The sequence below is a fragment of the Glycine max genome, chromosome 15 (genome assembly GCF_000004515.6).
Source record: "Glycine max cultivar Williams 82 chromosome 15, Glycine_max_v4.0, whole genome shotgun sequence".
In the NCBI taxonomy this organism is placed as follows: domain Eukaryota; kingdom Viridiplantae; phylum Streptophyta; class Magnoliopsida; order Fabales; family Fabaceae; genus Glycine; species Glycine max.
The window spans coordinates 45,055,162-45,080,102 of record NC_038251.2 but is presented as its reverse complement, the minus strand read 5'-3'; the positions used below and the strand labels follow the sequence as shown (position 1 = coordinate 45,080,102).

The following is a 24,941-nucleotide window of genomic DNA, read 5'->3' as shown; positions in this document are numbered from 1 at the left end:
TTCATGTGTCTGGGTGGATTTTATTCATGGATTAGCAAACTAATGATTACATCACTATTGAAAAATAATGTTGTAGTTATTGAGATCTTTTGTTTAATTCTTACTCCACAACTTTAATCCTGCCAATATCTCCTCAGTTTCATGTCTTGTTACCTTCTTCCCATGCAATTTTTCATCTATGACATACTTTGTTTCCATAGCCATTGAGTAATAGGCAGATGAAGTTTTTTACCGGAGTTCCTTAAACTTGTATGGAAAGTTGAAGACCTGCATCATGATGATGATTTATCAATTGTTTTATGTGATAAGAAATTTATTGACATATTTGGAGTTTCTTAAAGCTTCATATGTCCATTATTTTTGTTATTGCTCTTTTACCTATTTGTTTTTCATGTATCATTTTTGTTTGCATTTATCGCAGCCATACCTCTATACCCTAGTTGTTGTCCTGAAAGATCGATCTGGGCGCGTTGTTGACTGTGAATCATGTCCAGTAGGATTTAGAAAAGTGTCTAAAGCCCACAAACAACTGCTTGTTAATGGACATGCAGTGGTAATCAGAGGTGTGAACAGGCATGAACATCATCCACAAGTGGGGAAGGCAAACATAGAATCCTGCATGATCAAGGTACTGCTAATCTTATTTCACCCTTAAATAAAATTGTCCGTTTGTCTCTTTATGATGGCCAAATGTTATTTGTTTTTTAGATACTAATAATGTTGTGCCTACAGGATTTAGTCAAGCAAAACAATATTAATGCTGTGAGGAACTGCCATTATCCCCAACATCCTCGTTGGTATGGGCTATGCGATTTGTTTGGCATGTACATGATAGATGAAGCCAATATTGAGACACATTATTTTGACTACTCAAAACATCTCTAGCATCCTACTATGGAGCCAAAGTGGGCAACTGCAATGATGGATCGTGTGATTGGCATGGTTGAGAGAGATAAAAATCACACATGCATTATCTCCTGGTCTTTAGGGAATGAATCTGGATTTGGAACAAATCATTTTGCTTTAGCTGGTAGGTTGTGCACTTTTTTACTGACTCTGCTGTTACATTTGTTTGAAAAATTGCTTGCTAATATATATTTTTCTTTTCTTCATTCTGTCAATGTATCAGGTTGGATTCGAGGAAGAGATTCATCGCGGGTATTGCATTATGAAGGAGGTGGATCCAGGACTCCATGCACTGATATTGTGTGTCCTATGTATATGCGTGTTTGGGACATGGTGAAAATTTCCAATGATCCAACTGAAACACGTCCTCTGATACTGTGCGAGTATGATTTGTAGTTTTACATCAACAACATAATATGACTTCTACCGTTCCCTGATTTTACAGTGATAGATAATTATATAATTTTTTTTTATTTGTGATGTCCAACCCAAATGGCAGGTATTCACATGCAATGGGAAACAGTAATGGGAATCTACATATATATTGGGAAGCAATTGACAACACATTTGGACTCCAAGGAGGCTTTATTTGGGATTGGGTCGATCAGGTGAGTGGTTTTTGAATACCGTATCCAAATCAAATTGATGAATGATCAACATCACTTTATTTTGTCTGAGTTCTCTCAATTTTACACTTTGCTTGCATGTAGGCCTTGGTGAAAGTTTATGAAGATGGTACAAAGCATTGGGCATATGGAGGTGAATTCGGGGATGTTCCCAATGACTTGAATTTCTGTTTGAATGGCCTCACATTTCCCGATCGAACTCCTCATCCTGTTTTACACGGTAAATTGATATATTGGCTCATTTTTTCCCGCACCACCTTCGAGGAGTCACAATGCATTATTCGTCTGTTTACATCATTAGTCATGACTGTGTCTTCTGTTTCAGAGGTTAAGTACTTATACCAACCAACCAAGGTGGCTTTAAAGGAAGGAAAATTGGAGGTACTCAGTTTATCTGGAGGTTGTGTTTCTCTATTCGAATTTTACTTGATTATTTATTTTGCAGATAAAAAATACTCATTTTTTTCAAACAACAGAAGGATTGGAGTTCAGCTGGTCTATTTCTGCAGATGGATACAACCTTGGATCTGGTATTTTAGGCCTCACCCATATAAAGCCCCAGAGTAGTTATGCTGTTGATTGGCAATCAGGTCCATGGTATTCTCTGTGGGCTTCAGCTGATGAAGAAGAACTATTCCTGACTATAATGGCTAAACTTTTGAACTCCACACGCTGGGTTGCAGATGGTGATATTGTTTCATCCGCTCAAGTTCAATTGACTGCCAGGAGAAACATTATTCCTCATGTAACTTTTTACCATATTTATTCATTTTAGAACTGAGACATACGTCTCTTTAGATTAAAGAATAAATTATCTACTTCATCCGACTAGTCCCGGGCAACCCACTAGAATTAATATATCGAAATTCTAGAATTAGGGTTGAGTAATGAGGTTTAGTAATTTATAGTATATGCTGATATTGCTTAAATTCAAATTTTCTATCTTATGAATGGCTGTTGTATTCAGGCTGTTGATACTAGTGGTGGCACTCTCTGGTTGCTGAAACACTAGGAGATACAATCATAGTCAAACAGCAAGATGTTTGGGATTTGACATTGAATACTAAAACAGGTTTAGTTGAAAGCTGGAAGGTAAACCTGAACTTTCAATTTATTATTGTCCATTGATTGTTAGGTTAAATTGGAATTTTTCTTGTCTCTTTAAAATGAAAACAATTACAGTTTATTTAGATGTAGAAATTAGAATTACTTCATGTTATATAATGAAGAATGCCTTGAATAATGGTTTCTGTATCTTCAATACTAATGCCTTTAAATCTCCAATCACAATAAATACAATATTTTCTGATCAAATTGTTTTTCTTTTTGAATCCTCTGATAGGAGCCTTAGTGTTTGCTATGAGATAAAGCTTATTTATCCAAACCTAAATATTTTTTAGGTTCAAGGTTTTGATAATAGATATGATAGAGACTGGCTTAATGCTGAAAATATATGAAAAAAAATCAGAGCAAAGGTCCAGTTACAGTGGTAACAGTGAATAACACAACAGTCACTAGGAGATGTAAGGTGAAAGGAAAAGATAGAAAATCAGAGTAGCAATAACAGATTCTGACCTTGGCCTAAGCCTCCCAATGAATTCCCAGAAATTTTCATTCCTTCTCACTACTATCCTTTCACTCCTTATTCATATTTCTTGAGGGAGTGTTTGGTTCATTGTATAAGATTGCATTCCCGGGAATCACATTCCTATACCTAGGAATATTATTCCCATGAACATGTTTGGTTGGTATATAGTAATTTTAGAAAAAAAATTATTTAATTAAAAATTGAAAAAAAAAAAAAGTGGAAAAAAAACGTGAAATAATGAAGTGGAGAGGGGTAGTTAATATAGAAAATAACTTCCATTTCATGAGAATCTAAGATACCCAATACCCACCTTCCACCACCACGGGTATATAGTAAATTTGAAGATTTTGTTTTCCTGGAAATCAATAACTATTATGAATCTTAACATAGAATTGGGTCATGGGTCTAGATACGGAAGACTTCTTTCCACCTATAGTGAAAGCAAGAACCAAATTTGTCCTTGACAGCACCTAAGGGTGGAAATGAGCCGAGTAGCTTGTCAAGGGCCTTTGGCTTGGCCTATGTAAGGTTCGGCTCGACTTGTTTATTATAGAGGCAAAACTCAAGCTTTTTAAAAAGTCTTTTTAGATAAAAAGGCCAAGCCCAAACTATAAAAAAAACTTGTTAAGTTTGACAAGCCGGCCTGTTTAACTAACAATAATAATAATAATAATAATAATAATAATAATAATAATAATAATAATAATTTTATTTTATCAAATCTTATCTTATCCAAATTTTATTTCATCTAGATTTTATTTCTCCAGATTTTATTTCATCCAATCTTATCTTATTTTGTCCAAATTTTATTTTATTTCGTTTATGGGCTTGGACTTAAAATAGATTTGTAAATTTTAGGGCTGAGGACTTAATCCATACATTTTTTAATATTATGCTCTTCTTATTTTCTTTTGATATACTTTGTGCTTTAACGACTTGAATTCAATATGATTTTGTTTATCAATTATTTTTGGATTTGTACATTACTTATATGAAATTTTATAAGTTTCTTTTTTTAGTTAGTGTTTCACTAGGTCTTAAAATAATTAATTAATTAAAGACATATTTAAGCAAGCTTTTAAATAGGCTCGTGGGCTAAACCAGACTTTTATGTAAGCCGAGCCGAGCCTTTTAAAAAAGTCTATGACAGGTAATGAGCTAAGCTCAAACCTTACGTATTTAACTCAAACCGAATTTAAGTCTAGTAAAACTTGGCTTGTCTCATTTCCACCCCTAACAGCACCCCTCCTAAACTACCGCAACTTTTCTGAATATTTCTTCTTGTTTTATTTCCATAAAGTCTGCCTTTTAAATAGGTTACAAAGATATCCTAACAATTATCCTAATTGATAAAATAAAAATAAAGAGAAACCTAATTGATGGGATCATAACTAACAATTATCTTAATGGGTAAAATAAAAATAAGATATCCCTAATTAATAAGATCTTATCTAAAAATTACCCTAATTAATAAAATAAGAATCTGACATAAGAAAAGATAAAGAAATAAGAAATAAGGTAAACTAAATAATTCAAGATTTAGATGATAATCCTAATTTGTTGTCATATCAAATTCCTAGGAATGTTTTTCTAAAAAATTGTGCCAAACATGGGAATATGATATTCTCAAGCTCACTTTCCCGGGAATCCCTTGCAATACCTTGAAACAAACACCCAAGTTTTGAAATATCTGAAGGGCGAAAACACGCCATAATTTTGGAAATGTTTATATTTTATTATTTAAGTTTCCTCTTTAATAGAAGTCTCGTGATGTCTATTTCCAAATTTTTGTATGACTTTACTCTTGATGAAACATTGGTATTAATATTAAATGCTAGGTTAGGGGAGTACATGTTATGAAAAAGGGCATCCTCCCATGTTTCTGGCGAGCTCCTATCGATAATGATAAAGGAGGAAATTCAGCCAGTTATTTGTCCAGGTGGAAAGCTGCTGGAATGGACTGCCTCCACTTCATTACTGAGAGCTGTTCTGTACAAAATATTACAGAGAACTCAGTTACAATATTGGTGGTTTTTGTTGGTGTTACCAAGGGAGAGGATGGTTCTATCTCTAACCAAGACAAGTCAAAGGTTTTATATACAACAGAAATGACATATACAATTTATGCTTCTGGGGATGTCATTATAGAATGCAATATGAAACCAAACCCTGATCTTCCTCCTTTGCCACGTGTGGGAATCGAATTAAATGTGGAAAAGTCTTTGGATCAAGCAACTTGGTATGGAAGAGGACCATTTGAGTGTTATCCAGATCGAAAAGCTGCAGCCCAAATTGCAGTCTACGAACATAATGTTGGTGAGTTGCACGTTCCATATATTGTTCCTGGAGAATCTTCAGGTAGGGCAGATGTTAGATGGGCAACATTCAGAAACAAAAATGGTTTTGGAATATATGCTTCTAAGTATGGTAGCTCTCCACCCATGCAAATGAGTGCAAGCTACTACAGCACCTTGGAATTTGACCGTGCCACACACAATGAAGAGCTCATTGAAGGAGATAGCATTGAGGTATTTATAACTTGCTTCAATATTTCTGCATATGTTTCTTCCAGGTCAAAGTTAGGGATGTTTAACTTTGCTGCCCTGATCTCTGGGTCCAATTGTAGCTTCCCTAAGGTTAATATTCGATAAAGTTTATTAAGTCTTGACATTTTTGCAACTATATGTAGTGTATGTTCATTCAGTTTGCTGCATTAAAGTACATTGTGGTTGTGTTCTGTTCTTTGTGACATAAATTACTTCATACAAATTCTTTTATGAGCAATTAGGTTATTTGAATGTTACCTGCTATGGTGATATGTAACAAGAGTTTTATGATATGGTAATATGGTCATTTTTTTATATATTATGTCACATTTCATAGAAATTATTAATTAACTAGGATTTTTAGTCCTTTTAAATAGGACAATGTTTGTTTTTAGTTTCTCAAAAATAAGTTGTCTCCATTAAGTCACTTATTTATGAAAGATTTAAATATTTTTTTATGTATCACTTTAATATTTGCTGTTAGTCTCATTCTGTGAAGTGATGACGTATTAGATAATATCATGTTATTAATGTCTAATCACTAACATGTTTACAAATTTTTCACGTCATTTTTTATTATTTAAATTATTTAAAAAATTCAATTCTCCGTGTTTCCCTTCTCCTTTCTCGTCTCTCTCCTCTCCTTCTCCCTTTTCTCACCTAGGAACTCTCACATCTTCTTACTCTTAATCTTTTCTTCAGACCACTCAGATAATGGCAAGCACTCCTAGCATTCCATTACACATAAAAGCTTGGGTTTAGTCTGAATATGGGAACACAGAAGAGATTCTCATTTTCTCCACCCTCGTGGACCACCACCTCTTCTCCAACATCCTCGCTGCCCACCACCATTGTCTCTTCTTCCATCACTGATGAGGACAAATCTGACTCCACCTAACTCTGATCTGAAAAAGAAAGGAGCTTGGGTCTCACAACTGCATGGGAACCACGCACCACGTTGGGATGACTGTGGCGACGATGGGGAGGAAGTGCTCGAGCGGCCACAGCGGCTTGAACTTGGCGCTAATCCTGCATATGGTGCTGTTGAGAATAACACCGCTCCACAGCATTTCACAGCGGCGGAGAGTGATTAAAAGCGTGATTGCGCCGCCAAGGGATTTGATGTAGAGAAACGAAGGAAGCAAGGGATCAAAGCGAGAACGGAAATTCTCAAAGGTTGTGCAGTCATTGATGACGGGGTTGATGTCGGGGATGTGAGCAACTAGGCCGTCCGAGAAGCCGTGGCCACGGTGGTTGAGGGCACAGGTGGCGAGGCCAATCTTGGCAAAGTGGATGGTGGTGAGCTGGAGGAGCCAACTGGACTTGCCGGTGTAGCCGTGTATGACAATGAGGGTTCTGATGATGGTTTTATGTTGATGTGAAGGTGAATGTGGTGAAGGAAGGGATCTTTGGAAGAGTGAGAAGAGGAGAAGGAGAGGAGGGAGAAGGGGAAGAGGGAAAAGGGGATTTTTTTAAATAATTTCATTAATAAAAAATGATGTGAAAAATTTGTTGACATATTAGAAATTAAATATTGATGACGTGACATTTCGTCTGTTATAAAAGTAAAATATAAAAAAAATTCAAATACTTAAATGAAAAAAATAAAATTTAGATAATAAAATAAAAATAACTTATTTTTTAGGTATGAAAAATATATTTAAATCTTTATAAAATATGTCAAATATACTCCTTATATTATACAAAAAATCGTTTTCTTTTGATCCTTATTTATGAAAATAAGAACTGCATATGACACATTTCCATATATGAAACACTAAAAGAACACAGACCATTGTCCTATAATCCTATTTACAGGAACTAAAAATATATTTCCCAAATTATTATTATTTTTTATTATTATTATTGTGCAGTTTATTATGTTTAATGTCTTATGGGATCACAGATTCATCTGGATCACAAGCACATGGGATTGGGTGGAGATGATAGTTGGTCACCATGTGTCCACAAACAGTATTTGATTCCTCCTGTGCCATACTCATTCTCTGTTAGGCTGTGTCCAGTAACTCCAGCCACTTCTGGTCATAACATCTACAAATCCCAGTTTAAAAACTCTTGATTTCTTGGATCACACGACTTGTTCTATTCAAGAATAAGCATCATGTAGAAGACCGAAGGCCAAAGACTGGTATGCTACTAAGGACTACAACGAAACTTCAAAGCTGTTGGTGTAAAGAAACTTCTCATGCAATCATTTTAGTTGGAAGCTTGATTTAATAATGTGGAAGAATAATCTTATTGTACAAATTTGTTCCACTGCCACAAGAACAAAGCAACAATTTCACAACTTGTTTAATAAATGTGCTGTAGCTGTGAGATGAATAATTTACTGTTCTTATTTGAAGATTAAGGACAATGAAATGAACAAAAAATAATTACAACTCCAGGATTTAATGGAGCGCTTGTCTGAGACTAGCCCTCGGTTGTGTAAGTTTGTTCCGGCTCCTTTGAATTTGCTTGCGTGACATTTATGTAAGAAATTGTGTTTTAAATATATTTCATAAACATAAATTAAAATCATGTCATTGGGATTTAAATAATAATAATAAAATCACAGCACAATCTAGGACAACTATATTTCACAACCGCCAAAGTATGGTCTTATAACTTAATAATGAGTTGTATAGAGAGGGTTAATTAGATGTTAAATCTTAATTCCAGAGATTTAAGACACAATTTGTGCTCTCACAATCTCTTTAAATTATAAAACACCTTAAACAAAGCCTTACTTAGATTTGTGGCTTTTCTACAAGCTCTGTTACACAACATTGTTCTACATACATTCGTTTTGTGTTACAGCCTACTGCCTGAAAATCACCCAAAATTTCAGAGCTCTATGAAGTGATTCAAACAAGCACTAGGCAGTACATGGTGGGTTAGAGCCGACAAGGTGGGATAATGATAATACGCAATGAAGAACAAGGGAATGATGAAGCGGTGAAGAGTTAGGATTGAGAGAGGGTGTTGCCACCATATTGCCAAGCAAAGGTTGTCCATTGACAAATCACTTATTAAGGTTAAAAATGTCAATTCAATTATTAAACCATTAACATAAAAGTTTTAAAAATTAAAATACTTTAATAATCTGGACCATTCATTATTTTAATTTAAATCTAATTAATGACACAAAACAACTGGTCCATATATAGGTGAACCACCTAATTCATAGGCTCATCGTAGAAATTATCATCTTTTTAATCCTTTTCATTCCTTCCTTTTCCTTTCTTTCCTTTTTACCTCTTTCAAATAGAGCATAAAAGTAGTCATGTGTGGATTAAAGATGATTGAAGATCTCTTGCATGTTTTTATTTCCTTTTCTACCTCTATTATATCATTAATCAGAAGTTGCATTTTAAGTTTTGAAAGTATATTATACTTTAATTTATATAAAAAAATATAGTGTGGTTAATAATTTTGAATACAATCCATAGGACTACAACAATGTAAAAATGAGAATGTAGCTCTCACCCTTACATTGAAGCAAGATTGGTATTTATTAAGGTAGAACCAACCAATTAAATCAAAAGTCCCCTTTGAAATATAATTTTATAGTTTAATAATAAAATAAATTAGATAATACTATGTCATATTAAATGTCTAATCAGCTTATAATGTTTTCCTCTAAGAACGCTATCATTATATAGGAATGATTTGGATTCTGGACAATCAAATGGTATAACAACAAAAATGGAGACAAAAAATCAAAGAGAGAACAAGAAGAGAGAATAGGCGAGTAGAGGGATAAGAGGGGTCGGAACAGAGTCAATGGCACACTGATATCTTTCTTCTTCACTCATTTCTCGGAAGATATCAAGGCTATGGTCCTATGGAGACTATTTTAGAAATGGGGAATAGTTTGGGGGTTTGAGATTTTGGCAAGGAGGAAGAGGGAGGGACTCAAATTTGGGTTCGTAAGATTTTTGGATATCTAGAATCCAAAATGGTTGGAGGAACATTTGGACAATCGTCAACATGAAGATGCATGTCAATATACCTAGGTTTAGTTGGGAATATTTTGGGGGTTAAACAAAGAATGTCAATGGGATAAGCGTTAGAAGAGCTTAACAACATGGTGTTTCAAACAACCTTGTTCGACATTAAGCAAGTATGGGACCAAACAAAAGGGGTAATGCTAGATAGCAAGCTAAATCAAATCCAAAAAAAAATCAAGCTAAAGGAGGAATGGAAAGGGAAATTTCAAGATCAATACCGACATTAATGGAAGGATTCTCAACAGTTATGTTGGTAGACTCTTGAATCTCACTATGTTCAACAAACTCTATAATGCATGTGCTTTGGTTAGTTCCGATATGGCTAAGATGAAGTGCATTGGGGAGGATTTGATGTTGATATCGGGGGTGAAGGGAGAGGTAATGATAGCGGTATGTAATGAAGGAGGGGAGACAAGGGGGTTTTAGCGCCCTTCCATTCGATTAAAGAATGGGATCCTTACATATCGTTGAGCTATAGGTTGTCAGGGGTAAGGGTATACGACATACCTTTAAATGTTTGGGGGGAGCTTATCTTCTCTCAAATTTTTATGTCTTTTCGATTCTTTTGTGGGTCTAGATGAAGAGACAAAAAACATGGAGCATTTGGAGTATGGAAGGATCTTGGTTAAGCTAACATCACCACACTCGATCTCACACACTCAATGGAATCGTTTGCAAGGTGAGATGCACTGAAGAAAAAAATACTTTTGTAAAGAACTGCGAATGTGATAGATAGGAAGAGCATGGGGATGAGGAAGGAGCATCATCTATGGAAAATGATATGGGATATGAAGTAAAGTCATCTTGCTCAGAGTTCTCTGAGTACCCAAAGATTGCTGGGATGGTGGAGGATGAGGCGGATGATGCATGCGTGGTGGTCGAAGAGGATGGTGACACCTTAATCTCAGGCAAATGTTCCGATAACCATGCAAAAATGTGTCAAGATAGGCTATCATATAAAGGTGATAGGCAGATGCACAAAGTACAACAAAGGGAAGGAGCTGGAGGGACACACCAAGATGGAAAAGGTATGGAGGACAAGGATCACCATTATGAAGAAGAGGTTCAGGATCTAAAAGGATGCAAAATATGTTATCTAGGAGGTAAAGAGTCACCTAAAGAGGGGAGTAACCGAGTTAGAGATAAAAAAGAGGGGAGTAATCGGGTTAGAGATAAAAAAAGAGGTGAGACTGGGGGATTCTAACCCTATGGATGGTGAGGAAAAGAATAAAGGAGGCTGTATTCTAGGGGTGGGCCATACGGAGGTGGAAACCACTTTGGTTGTCCCAACCATTGTGAAGTCAAAGGGGAAAATTGGTATGCAAAAAATAGGTTTGTGTGGCAAAGTGGAGGATATTGGGCCTTGACTCATTCTCGTGATAGGTGAAGAGAGAGAAAAGGCCAACACTAGACCTAAAAGTAATGCTAGGAGGGAGTTGAATGCTAGTTTGGTAAAATTTTTGCAACGTCCCAATATTGCAATAAAGAATAGATTTGCTCATTTCATTCCCTCAACCTCGAGGATAGGCTCGAAATCAATTTCTAGTGGATTTAGTGCTAAGGTAGTTCATTCCAAACAACCTTTTGGTATCTTTGGACATGGAGGAAGACGTCAATAGGGGGAAGGGTCACTCTATATCCTTGGTTTTTTGCAAGTTCAAAAAGCATGTGTAGGGTAAATTATTGGTACATGACAAAAAAGATGAAGCTAGAGGAATTTTGGGGTAGAGGCAACATCTCGGGGTTTCTTACAAGGGCAAGGAGGGAAACATGGTTCAGGAGTTTGTAAGGCTGGAGGACAAGGACCAAAATTGTGCTGGTAAGGAGAAAAAGGCCAGGAGAGTAGGGAAGGAACATGTTGAATTTCTAAGGATCTTTCTATGAAAATCAGGAGTCTGGGTAATCAGGTAAAGTCCAAAACAATTAGAGACCTGATTGCCAAGGAGAGGGTACAACTGTTATGCTTACAAGAAACCAAGAAGCAAAGTATATCTAGGGACCAATGTTATGTGGGGACATTATAACATTGATTAGGTTATGGCCCCCACTATTAATGGTGGAGGGGGACTTCTATGCATCTGGGGAAAATAAGATTTTGAAGTTGTTGTTAGAATGGTGTGTGAAGGATTTATCCTTCTTGAAGAAGTGTGGCGTGTGAGAAATTTAAACATTGTGATGGCTAATATATATTCTCCATGAGATCTGGTAAACAAGTAAAGGCTATGGGAAGATTTATGTGGGAGGAGGTCAACAAGTTGTATAACAAAATAGTGTGTCATAAATGACTTTAATTGTATAAGGAGGAATGGGGAGAGATTGGGAATTGGTGTGTACATGGGGAGGATAAGGTCATGAGGGAATTCAATCATTTCATTGATTCAATGGAATTGGTTGAGCCACTCTTAGTTAGTAGAAGCTTTACTTGGATTAGGCTCAATGACAGTAATAAGAGTCATATTGATAGAGCCTTGGTGTCCATGGAGTGGTATAGTATGTGGTCGGGGAGTACGGTGTATGTGCTTAAGAGAAATATATCAAATCATTGTCCGCTTCTTTTGAAAAATATATCCGTTGATTGAAGTCTAAAACCTTTTTGTGTCATGGATTAGTGGCAGAAGAAAGAAAGCTTCAAGGTGTGTATGGAGGAGGCTTGGAAGAGGATGGAGATTCAAGGTTGAAAGGGTATATACTTAAGGAGAAACTTAAGGGGTTGAAAGGATGTATTAAGAGTTGGAGTAAGGAGAAAAGTGAGGATGTCAAGACTCAATATATTTTATGTGGGCGAAAGATGAATGAATTAGATGTCAAAGGAAATGAAGGGGTTGGATGAGGGTGGTATCACAATTAGGAGAGAATTACAAGATGAATTTTGGAAGCTTGCGCCATACCATGAATCTCTTCTAAGACAAAGATCAAGATCTAGGTGGTTAAAAGAGGGAGATAATAATTCAAATTTTTTTTCATGTGGTGGTGAATTGGAAAAGAAGAAGAAATGTAATGAGAGGATTGATGTTAGATAGGAATAAGTAGAGGACCCTTCTAGGGTCAAGGGAGGTGTAAAAGATTTCTTTTATCAAAGGTTTTTGGAATCTGATGTCTCTAGGCCCACTCTTGATGGGGTCTTTTTCTCTCAAAATTATGTTGGAAGAAAAGCAAAGTTTGACCGCTCCTTTTACGAAGAGTGAAGTGAAGAAGGCGGTGTAGGATTGTGATGTCTTGAAGGGTGACTTTATGGGGTTTTTTTAAGACTTCCATATAGAGTTTTTCCTAGAGGGTCCAATTCCTTTTTTGTATCTTTGATCCCTAAACCTTTGGACCCTCAATCTCTTAATGATTTTTGGCCCATTTCATTAGTAGGTTGCTTATATAAAATTGTGACAAAGGTGTTGGCTAGTAGGTTGAGAAAGGTATTGGTGGGTGTCATTGATAGTGCTTTTTTGACAGGAAGGCATTTACTTTATAGTGTTTTGGTAGCCAATAAGGTTGTGGATGAAGCTCGAAGGCTTAAAAGGAAGTGTTTGGTGTTTAAGGTGGATTTTGAGAAGGCGGGTGATTCGATAAATTGGAGGTTTTTATTTTACATGCTTAAGAGACTTGGGTTTAATGATAAATGGATTTGGTTGATAAAGGGTTGTTTGATTTCTAGTAGGGTGTCAATTTTGGTTAATGGGAGTCCTACAAAAGAATTCTCTATCTCAAAAGGGTTGTGACAAGGTGATCCACTAGTTCCTTTTTTGTTCAATGTGGCGGCCAAAAGGTTGAGCGGCTTAGTGAGAGAAGCAAAGAGGTTCGATCTATTTAAAGGTTACTTTGTGGGAAAGGATAAGGTGGAGGTGAACCTTTTACGATATGCATATGACACTTTATTTGTGGGAGAAACATCATTGGAGAATGTCATCACAATTAAAACCATCTTGAGATGTTTTGAAGTTGTGTCAAGTTTGAAGGTAAATTTCCATAGGAGCTCTTTTGGGGTGGTTGGAAAGGATAGAGGGGAAGTGGAGGCTTTTGTGGATTTTTTGAATTATAGAACTATGTCACTACCACTAGTTTACTTGGGAATTCCAATCGGAGCGAATCATAGGAAGAAAGACACTTGGAGTCCTATTGTTGATAAATTCCATAAGAAGTTGGCAACTAGGAAGCATAGACACTTATCCTTTCCCAATAGAGTGTACCTCATCAATTAGGTCATTTCTTATCTTCCTCTTTTTTTTTTTATCCTTTTTTAAAGTTCCATTGGTGGTTGTTAATAAGTTGGTTAATCTCTAAAGGGATTTCCTTTTGGGGTTGCAAGGAGGGAAGGTGGAAAATTGTTTGGGTTAGTTGGAAAAAGATTTGTTGTCCTAGGAGTCATGGAGGGTTAAGGATTAAGGATATTAATTTGTTTAATAATGCTTTGTTAGGTAAATGGAGGTAGGTTTTATGGGAGAAAGGATCATTTTGGAGTGATGGAAGGTGGTGTAGGTTGTTAGAAAGTGGCGTATCTAATAGAACATCATTGTGGTGGAGAGATTTTAAAAAAGTGTGTGGTGAAGAAAATTCCATGAAGTGGTTTGATAGTTGCATTTCTTGGGATATAGGGGGTGGTCGTAACTTTAGTTTTTGGAAGTATGGGTGGTTAGATGGGGTTTCAATTGCCAATAAGTTTGGTAGGCTTTTTTTGGTATCGGATCAACAAGATAAAATGATAGGTGACATGGGTAGGTGGGTTGATGGTGTATGGTTGTGGGAGTTTAGGTGGCAAGAGACAACTATTTGGGTGGGAAGGTGACTTACTAGTGAATCTCTAAGATCGAATAAGAGTGTACTGTCCTAAATTGGATCATGTTGATTTTTGGCAGTGGGAGATTGATAATTCCAAAGAATATCCAGTACATTCTGCATACAATGGATTGCATAGTTCATTGATTAACAACGTGAGAAAAGAGATCTTTGACACCATTTGGAGTTTGAAAGTCCCCCCCAACATTTAGTTCTTCATTTGGAGACTTTGTTAAAACCGTTTTTCCGTCTCTCAAATATGCAAAAAAGGAACATTTTTATTACAAAGGAGATTGGAGCATGCCAATTCTGTATGTGGAGAGGAGTTTGTGAAGTACATGTTTTTTCATGTCCAGTCATTAGAAGTATATGGGATATATGCTACTCTTGGTTGGGTATATCTTCGGCTTTTCTGTCGGATCCACAAGCTCCATTAATATTAATGTTATGTGAAAATTCATATGGTGTTCTGTTGTGTAGAATATTTGGTCTTGTAGGAACAATTATTTTCAAGGAAGAGTCATTTGCATCACAGAAGATTTTGGATGATATGTTTTGGAGTTGGTCATCGATGAAGAATTGCTATGTTGGGTTCGTGCTATCATTCATGTAGTGGGTGTCCAATCCAAATGTGTGTCTAGGCACCATGTAAAGAGTTTTTTGGAACGATGGTTTGTGTATTTGGTGGTGGGTTGTGCAACACTGCATGGATCTTGGTGATTTCATGCGTTGGAAGCCTTAAGTATTATGAGGGAGGATTTGATAGAAATGCGTATATTCCTGAATTCGAGGACAGGAATCACCTCCAGAAAATAGAGATAAAAGATTTGAATAACTGAATTTTTCATTGTCTTCCTCTTGATTCGTTACATATATTTATAGTATTTGAAATAAAAAGATAAGTACTAATCCTAACGGTCTTGCTGGCATGCAGGGGACAAGGCAAAACGCAGATGCAAAACGCGCGCACGATGGAGATACGCACGATGAGGAAGGCCATCACTACTCAACATTACTCGAAGGTGAGATTCCCAAATTGTCCCTCTATTTCTGTCTTTGAGTGATTAGTGGACATATTCCTCCCAACTCAATGGTTTCTTAAGGATCTTCTTGGGTCATGTGGCTACTGCCAAGTCATCTATGGCTACTGCTCTATCATCTCTTACTCCTTGTGGAAGCACCTTGTCCTCAAGGTGATAGATTCCTAGGAGATTGACCCAGTTCTCCTAAGTGGCATCTTCAGGCTGCAAACTTGTCCATTGGACTAGGACTAACAGTACTGGGGGGTCCTGTTTATCCCATTTGTGATCCAAGATGGCGAGTGGCTTAATTACTGGATTATTGTCCCATGAAGATGGTGGAAGGGATTGTGCTGTAACAATGGGGCCATGATGGAGCTTAAGCTTCGAACAGTGGAACACGGGGTGAATCTTAGCAGTTGGTGGTAAGGCTAAATGAAAAACGACTTTGCCTACTGATTCAGTTATCTGATATGGTCCATAAAAGCGCTTCCCAAGTTTCTGGAACTTATCAGCTACTGACGTTTGGCGATAGGGTCTCAATTTCACGTAGACCCAGTCGCCAACTGTAAAGTTAGCCTGTCGTCGATGACGGTCTACGGTGGTCTTCATTTGAGCTTGGGAACGCTTGACTTTCCGTCGGAGAGCATTGAACATCTCTTGGCGAGAAGTCAGAAGGAAGTCAACGGCTTTGACAATAGAGGAGCAGGGAGGTAGTATGGAATCGCGGGTGGCGGTTTCTTGTATGTGACCTCGTATGGTGATAAGCCAGTGGAAGAATGGCAGGAGGTGTTGTAGCACCACTCCACGAGGCTGAGAAATTTGCTCAATTTGGCCGGTTTGTCGTGAACAAAGCTACAGAGGTATTGTTCGACGACGCGGTTGAGCACTTCCAATTGACCGTCGCTCTGAGGGTGGTAAGCCGTGCTCATGCGCAGCTTGGTACCACATAATTTGAAAAGTTCCTGCCAGAATTTGCTCACAAAGACAGGGTCTCGGTCGAAAATTAAGCTCCAAGGGAACCCATGGTGCTTGCAGACGAGGTTGATGAAGAGTTAAGCCGCCATATGGGCTGTGAAGTGGGACGATAGAGACCTGAAATGGGCGCCCTTCGAGAAGCGGTTGACGACGGTCATGATGATCATGGCTTCGTTCGAATTAGGTAGCCCAATAATGAAGTCGAGGGCTAAATCTTCCCAGGGTCGTGACAGCAGCAGAATTGGTTGGAGAAGGCCTGCCGGTTTCTGGGTACTGTATTTAGTTTACAGGCAGTCCTGGCATTCCTTGATGTATTGCTGTGCGTCACGGCGCATGCTATCCCGAAAGAAACTCTGGCAAAGACGACATAGAGTCTTGGCCAACCCCATGTGTCCTCCTAACGGAGATTTGTGGTACTCTTCGAGGAGAAGAGGGATAAAGGGATTGTCTCTGTTAACCCGTATGCGACCCTGGTACAGTAAGAGGTCGTCTCTGATCTTAAACGCCTGGTATTGCGAAGGTTCACTGCGAACACGATGCATGAGATTTTGGAATTCCGCCAATGCGTACAATTCCTTTTTCTGTTCCTCCGGGAACTTGGGGTGAGGCATCAAGACGATTAAAAAAACTTCCTCCGTATGCCCTGGTTCATGCAGACGAGAGAGAGCATCTTCCACCACATTATTGTGCCATACCTTGTATTGAATTATGTAATTGTAGCCAAGAAGCTTCGTGAGATACACATGCTGCTATGGACTCTGCACAGGCTAGGTCATTAACTCCTGATGGCTTTTATGGTCAGTGAGTATGACGAACGCGTGGCCCAGGTGATATTGTCGCCAGCATTTCACAGCGGTGGTAATGGTGTGCAGTTTGCGGATGTATGTTAAGGATCGAAGTAGCTTGGGGCAGAACTGCTTGCTGAAATAAGCGATTGGATGGCCCCTCTACATCAACACGGATCCCATGCCGAAACCCGAGGAATCGGTCTCAACAACGAAGGGGACACTGAAGTCCGGCAAGGCTAGCATCGGAGTGACGATCATGGCCTGCTTTAAGTTGTCAAAAGCAGTCTGAGCAGCGGGAGACCATGCAAATTTTTCCTTCCGGAGAAGTTGGGTGAGTGGTTCCGCGATTTGGGCATAATGGTGGACGAATCGCCGGTAGGACCCAGTCAAGCCCAAGAACCCGCACAACTGCTTGGGAGAGGATGGTACTGGCCATTGCGACAGAGCTGTGATTTTGGAGGGGTTCGGTTCCACGCCCTTGGAGGATACAAAGTGGCTGAGATACTCGATACGTCGTTGGCCGAAAATGCATTTGGAAGCTTTTAGATGGAATTCACCCTATTGCAGAGTTTGAAAGACGCAATCCAAGTGTTTGAGATGAGCCCGGAAGTCGCGACTATAAACCAAGATATCATCGAAGAAGACCAGCACAAATTTGCGAATGAATGGATGGAATAACTCATTCATCGTCGTCTGGAACATGGACGGTGCGTTACAGAGGCCAAATGGCATCACGACGTACTCATAGTGCCCTTGGTGCGTTCTAAAAGCCATTTTAGGGACGTCGTGCTCCACCATGCGAATTTGATGGAAACCTTGAGCAAGGTCCATCTTCAAGAACCAAGATGAGTTGCCCAAATCATCAAGAAGCTCGTCTATGGTGGGGAGAGGAAATCGATCCTTGACAATGATCGTATTTAGTGCACGGTAGTCTACACAAAATCTCCATGTCACGTCTTTCTTCTTGACCAGCAACACCGAAGAGAAGTACGGGCTGCGACTGGGACGAATTAGCTGCCGCTAGAGCATATCTTCCACCTGCCATTCAATCTCCCGTTTCTGGTAGTAAGGGTAGCGGTAGGGACAAACATTGACTGGTTTTGAGTTGGGTTCAAGGTGGATTGTGTGGTCTGTTGGCCAGGGTGGTGGGAGCTAGGAGCTGGGAGCTGGGTCGAAGTTTGGAAAAGGTGGGAAAATTTGGTAAGCAGAGGACGTAACAGAGGGGGTGTGAAAGGGGATCCTGAAGGGGTTGGACTGTGTTCCTGGAGCTGGATATGGAATAGGGCCGCGATTCTGTGCGTGTTGACCAGGTGTCGGACTTGGCCATGGTGTATTTCGAATGGGCCAAGATCGACGTTGTCGTGAATAGTAATGGGCTCGCCGTTATGTTTGAAGGACATTGTGAGGTGTGAATAGTCAGTAGTGACTAGACCCAAAAGCTTGAGCCAGGCCATGCCTAAGACAATATTTGTTCCACCCAAAGCCATTACATGCAAATCTAGGGTAAAAGCGCAACCCTGAATCGTAACGGTGACATCGCGACAAACCTTATCGCACTTGATCTCTGTGTCATTGTCGACCATGACTGCCAGAGCAGGGATAGATTGGGGACGCAAATGGAGGAAGTGAGCCAATCAGTCGTGGACAAAGTTATGGGTGCTACCACTGTCCACGAGAATGATGACGTCATGGGCATGGACAGTGCCCACTACGCAAAAGGTGGTCGAAGCTGGTGTCTTAATAGCGCGTGGAGGCTGAGCTGGGCAGGGTTATGGTCTGTAGGTGGTGGTGGTGGGGAAATGGGCTTGGAAAGGTCAGGGGGGTCAGGTGGTTGGGTGTCATCATCATCCTCGGAGGAAATAAGAAGAAAAAACTTGGCGCGAGAGCAATGATTAGGCCCGTAGCGCTCGCTGCAGTTGTAGCACAAGCCACGCTTGCGGCGGGATGCCATCTCAGCCTGGGTGAGTTGCTTATAAGTAGTTTTGGGTTAAGAAGGTAGAAGAGGGGGAGGAGTGGTGTCGGGGGCAAGGTGGAGATGGGTTGAAGAATATGGGAAGGTGGTTTTTGACGGGAGGAACAGCGGGCATCAACAATTTTGTCTTCCTGTAGGCGGGCAAGAGTCGCAGCCTGGACAAGCGACAAGGGTTGTAGGGCCAAAACCTCGCGGCGTATTTCAGGAATGAGACCCGAAATAAAACAACTAAGGAGGAAAGGGGTGGGTAGACCCATAATCCTGTTGGCCAGGGCTTCGAACTCGGCGAGGTAAGCGAACATCGATCCTTGTTGGGAGAGCTTGAACAGGGCACCACGGGGGTCGTCGTAGAGGGATAGAGCGAAACAGAGCTCGGGGGCCTGAAGGAACGAGGACCAGGAAGGTTGTTGGTCGTTGCGGTAGAGCCACTGGAACTAGCTCAGGGCAGCCCCGTCAAGGTAGAAGGAAGCCACCTGGAGGCGCTCCTCCTCAGGGGTGCGGTGGTAGTCGAAGAACTGATTTATTTTGAAAAGCCAAGCCGATGCGTTGGTACCATCAAACCGAGGTACATTGAGGTTCATACAGGGAGGGGAAGGTCGCGGGGAGTGGGTTGGGGAAGAAGCTTTGAGGGACTGGAAGCGTGAGATAACCTCGTCGAGACGAGAGTGAAGGGAGTTTTGAGTGGTGGTGAGGGTGTGCTGGTTTTGGGTTAGAAGGGTGACAACCTCCTCTAAACGGGAAAGGGTATGAGCACGGGTGTTGTCGGCCATGGGAGGGATCAATGGAAGCACCAAATAATAGAAGCGCGTATATTCCTGAATTCGAGGACAAGAATCACCTCCACAAAATAGAGATAAGAGATTTGAATAACTGAATTTTTCATTGCCTTCCTCTTGATTCGTTACATATATTTATAGTATTTGAAATTAAAAGATAAGTACTAATCCTAACGGTCTTATAGGCATGTAGGGAACAAGGCAAAACGCAGATGCAAAACGCGCGCACAATGGAGATACACACCATGAGGAAGGCCAGCACTACTCGAAGGTGAGATTCCCAAATTGTCCCTCTATTTCTATCTTCGAGTGATTAGTGGACATATTCCTCCCAACTCAGTGGTTTCTTAAGGATCCGCTTGGGTCTTGTGGCTACTACAATGTCATCTATGACTGCCGCTCTATCAGAATTTCATGGTGATTAAGTAATTCTTTGGTGGGTTTTTTTCCGCTTCCCTTGGTTCTATAAATAGACACTTTGTAACTAAGTTTAAGATTTTAGCGAATTTTAATGATTACACCATGGAGTGGGAAAGAGAACATATTTAGAGTTGGTCATCAGGCGTGCTAGTTTTTTAACTAGCTTTGTATCCATGTGCGGTACCACTTATACCTATATCCTCTCTTCTTTATCTCTTGTATATTTTTTTTTTAAAATATACAAGAGATAAAAAAGACCCAACCATGCATATGTTTTAGACTACAACTTCTTAGGCATTGTTTAAAGTTTCATACGTTTGCTTTTAGAAACTTGGACGAATCAGTTAAATGATTTCAATCTTTAGATTAAGTGCTTGCAACTGCAGTTTTTTTTTTATATATATATATATATATATAGGTTGTGTTTGTTTCTATAGACGGAAATAATACACTGCAGACGGCATAGTGGGCCGGTTGTTTGTTACCAATGACTTTAAAGAGAGTTAAGTTTGCAAATTCTGTCTTCACAAGCAGTAAAAATCGAACTTTTTTTAGGCAAAAAAGAAAAACCGATTTCCTTTGACACGATAATATTTGCCACCTATTTCTCTTAAACCAAACAACACATCATTTTATTTCTCATTTTTCAAATTATCTTTCCATCTATTTTATTTCTCTTCTCTCCTTTAAGCCAAACACCCATAAAGTTCCTTTATTACAAACATTTTTTATAGTAAAGAAAAAAAATTCTCCCTTTATTTAGTAAATTAATGAATGTGTCTCTGTAGTAATCTACATAACAAAATAACAAAATCAGTAATGGTGTAATTAGAAATGCGTGCTTCCTTATTTTTTCACCTTTTGGGGATTTTTCTTTTTCTTTTTCTTTTTCAGTTTCCCAGAACTTCAGGCTACTCTTCTCCAATCACCATAAAACACAACTCTTTTCTACTACTGACTTAAACCAATGAAGATATAGTTCCAAGTATACTACATATTCAACAACTATAACATGGACAGCATTTTTTCATTAGGGGAGGTTGGCTCATGTAAATCAAGCGTTCCCATTCAGTTTTGTCATAAATTAAGCTTCCAATAGTTCAGTTTTAATGGTTTCTATTACAGCCCCCCCTTTTTTCCTAATAGTTTATAATATCCTCAATCACCAAACTGCTACATCCAAGCACTAGGCCTTCTCACAAACACAAAGGAGATAGAAGAGACATACACTAACTAGAAGTTGTTGCATGAATAACCATACTGCACACAACTAATAAGGATTCTCATTCATGTAATAAACATAGCAATCTAAGAATTAAAATAACTTACAAAAATCCCTCCAAATTCAACATTTTGAGAAGGATAGAAAATCACCCATGAAGCAGGCAGTACACATCCTCACATCTCACCAAGTCCTGAATTTTCTATTTTGCTCAAATGCACCAGAAAACCCACCAATGGAAGTTAATTTCACTAATGGAAAGTTTACACTACATTCATTGACATTATTTGCCTAGCAAGACCAGGATCTTGTTGTAACAGTTCTCTCAAATTGGTTTCCACCTCTGCCATCTGTTTTTCCAAGTATTCTTTTGAGCTCTGTTCAAAGCCATAGAATAAGAACTTATTTTCACTCAAAAGATTATGGAAACTCATATTTACTGCTTTAGAAATTTAGCAAAAATAGTTATATTGGTTTCAATAATGAGATTTAACTCTCTTCTTTTCACCTTTAGAAAATTCAAAATAAAATAAGTATAAAAATGATGGAAGGCAAGAAGTTTTCACACAAACAAAGGAAGGACATATACCTGTAAAGCTGTAATTGAAGCTTCACCATCCTTAAACTTGTTCTCCTGCTCATTCATTAATGTTGCCTTGGTCTCCAATACAAACCTGGCCATTATGTTAAGAGCGGGTTAATGTATGCAATTTATATTTTCTAAACAGCCCATAAATCAAGTTTTTGTGTACTCTATTTGGTAGTATGTTCAAATAGGTAACCACGACTCACATTCTCCCTGCAAAACAAAATAAATGGACTCATCATATTTCTGTAGAAAACTAGGGCATCACTAAATACAAACAGCAATAAAATTATTCAAATTTTTTGGGTTGTTTAAAGAATAGCAGCATTACACGAGCTCGTGATTTTCCTTACATACCAATGGATTTGTAAACATTAGTATCATCAGGAACTTGCTTCAGCTCCTCCATGGTCAGAAAAGCACGCTTCTTTTCTGCTTCTTTGGAACGCATCTGGGTTTGCACCTGCATGTGCCAAGGGAGATAATATAAATCCCAAGAGTCTCAGGCAACCCCTAACAAGCAACAACAACAACAACAACAACGCCTTATCCCACTAGGTGGGGTCGGCTACATGGATCAACTTCCGCCATAATGTTCTATCAAGCATATAGATATAATTCCCATATGCAAAATACAAAAGTCAAGGTTTTCATTCTTTTTTCCCACCTATAAATAAACAAAATTACTTATTCTCTTTCAGAACTCATATGTAAGTATTCTCAGTCAGAGTTGATAGCAGTGCAAGGGCAGCACAGACACACACGCCGTACCACTTAAAATATTGTAATGTATTAGTCATAGCAAAATAAGTGCATCAAATCATCAATTAAATCATAATATATTAGTCATAGCAATAGTTTGCAACTGTGCATCAAATCACTCTTTTTCAACATAACAGCTTCTTCACAACCATTCCAAGAACATCAATTAAATCCTCTAAAACATCAAGAATAGAGCCAGGAAACACATGCTGGAAAAACACCATCAATATATGAAACTAAACGTGATCTGATTCCATTAGGATCCATCCCAACTCAGCCTCTGATCAAACTTAAGATAAAAAGAAATTCCTTAGGCGCCCTTTTCTTTTACAAAGATACCTCTAGCCTAACCTTACTAATTACTAGTAGTAGCCAATACTTAGCCACAAATTAATCCAAATATGAAAAAAAAAATTATAAATTTACTAGTAAATAATACATTCACTGACAGTGTAAAGAGTTTTCACACTGTCAAACAATCAGCAATAGTCAAGTATGTTAATTTTGTTGAATAATAATTGAGAAAAAAGACTATGTGTCACCCAATTATAGATCACCATTTATGATAAGCTGTTTTACTTTTACAAAATTATCTTAAAAATCATATAAATCGTGATTTGTGATCAGATAATAATTACTATAAAGGTCATCATCATTAAACTCATAATAATTACCATAAAAGTCATCCTTAGCATCATTTCTGAAAAGTGCATAGATTTTAAACTCAATTTACACTGTCTACTATTTGCTTAAGGTAATAAAATTCAATTATTCAGCTAGGTTCAATCAAATTCAAATAAAAATAATGATAACTAGCAATCAAGAAAGATTACGACAAACCTGTTTTATTTTTCCAGTAGTATCGATCATGCGACTTTGAATTTCAAGGAAAGCCTGCATTTTGTGGATCAAAAAATGGTTACAGCAATTGGAAGAAGTATATATAAAACAATTTCGAATATGAAGACAGAACGAAACAAAGAGAGAGTGTTATTACAGTTCTGTTAGCTTCGTCTGCCATCTCAATCGATCACTGCTAAGAGATGATCCTAAGAAGTCTGCACACTGCAACTCTCAAAAACCCTAACGCGATTGGATCCGGGAACAGGAAGCAGAAAAAGAAGAAGAAAAATAAGCACTTGAATCAAACGCACGTTTCGTGTAGGTTTTATTTGGAAATATTTAGAAAAGAATTTAAAGATCAAAATAAGATAAAATTAAAATAAAGATAATAGAATATTTGATTTAAAATAAAGATAATAGAATATTTGATTGGGATTAAATTCAGATTTAGAAAAACATGGGATAAGGTTTTACGCTAAGATTCTTGTTCATATATAACTTTTTAAAGGTGAGAGAGTGCATGTGTGATGAGGAGATGACAAGTACTAAGGGTAAGGAATCTTTAGAAAGATTTGGAGAATCTATGACAAGAGATAGAATAAAGAAGGTCAAGGAAGTCTTCAACAAGTGTTAATCATGCTATTTGAATTTAGGTCCAAGTTAGAAATGAAAAAGTTTCAAATTGTCAATTGTACCATGTTCCAAGAAGAGTAGAGGGCGTTACCTTTGTTGAGTGGTTTTATTAGCATTTTGTTAGTTGAAATAAAGGCCCAAACTTATGTTAAAGTGGAGGTCAATTCTATTTGGATTTGCACCACCTATGGGCTGGTTTTAACTTGAAGAAATTAAGGTTTAACAAGGTGGAAACTCTAGGCTTGTGACTGATTAGGACTTACGCATTTTTCCACATGTTTTTGTGTCTTAATTCTAATTTTAATTAGATATAATTACGATTTTAATTAGGTATAATGACACCATTAATTATTATTATTGGTGATCATTTCATCTTCTCACTTTTGTAATCAACTTGATGTCATTCCTATTTATGCGCTGCGCATTTTCTAATAAAGGACAACAGACCTTGAATTGAGTTTTAATCATCTTCTAAAGTGTGAGAGTGAATCTTGAGTGA

General features: G+C 38.1%; 1 protein-coding gene and 1 pseudogene across 1 annotated transcript; one reads left to right on the top strand and one right to left on the bottom strand.

Annotated features, from left to right (window-relative positions):
- The first annotated feature begins 218 nt into the window (after window positions 1-218).
- LOC100800872 (beta-galactosidase-like) lies at window positions 219-7,933 on the top strand (annotated as a pseudogene).
- Window positions 7,934-21,626: 13,693 nt separating this feature from the next.
- On the bottom strand, window positions 21,627-24,260 carry LOC100306096 (putative prefoldin subunit). Its single transcript, NM_001250535.2, has 6 exons — window positions 23,964-24,260; window positions 23,807-23,860; window positions 22,562-22,667; window positions 22,411-22,417; window positions 22,208-22,292; window positions 21,627-21,995 (listed from the first exon to the last, which is right to left on the bottom strand). The coding sequence occupies exons 1-6, from the start codon at window positions 23,985-23,987 to the stop codon at window positions 21,882-21,884; spliced, it is 390 nt and encodes a 129-aa protein (NP_001237464.2). The 5' UTR covers window positions 23,988-24,260; the 3' UTR covers window positions 21,627-21,881.
- Window positions 24,261-24,941: the final 681 nt, after the last annotated feature.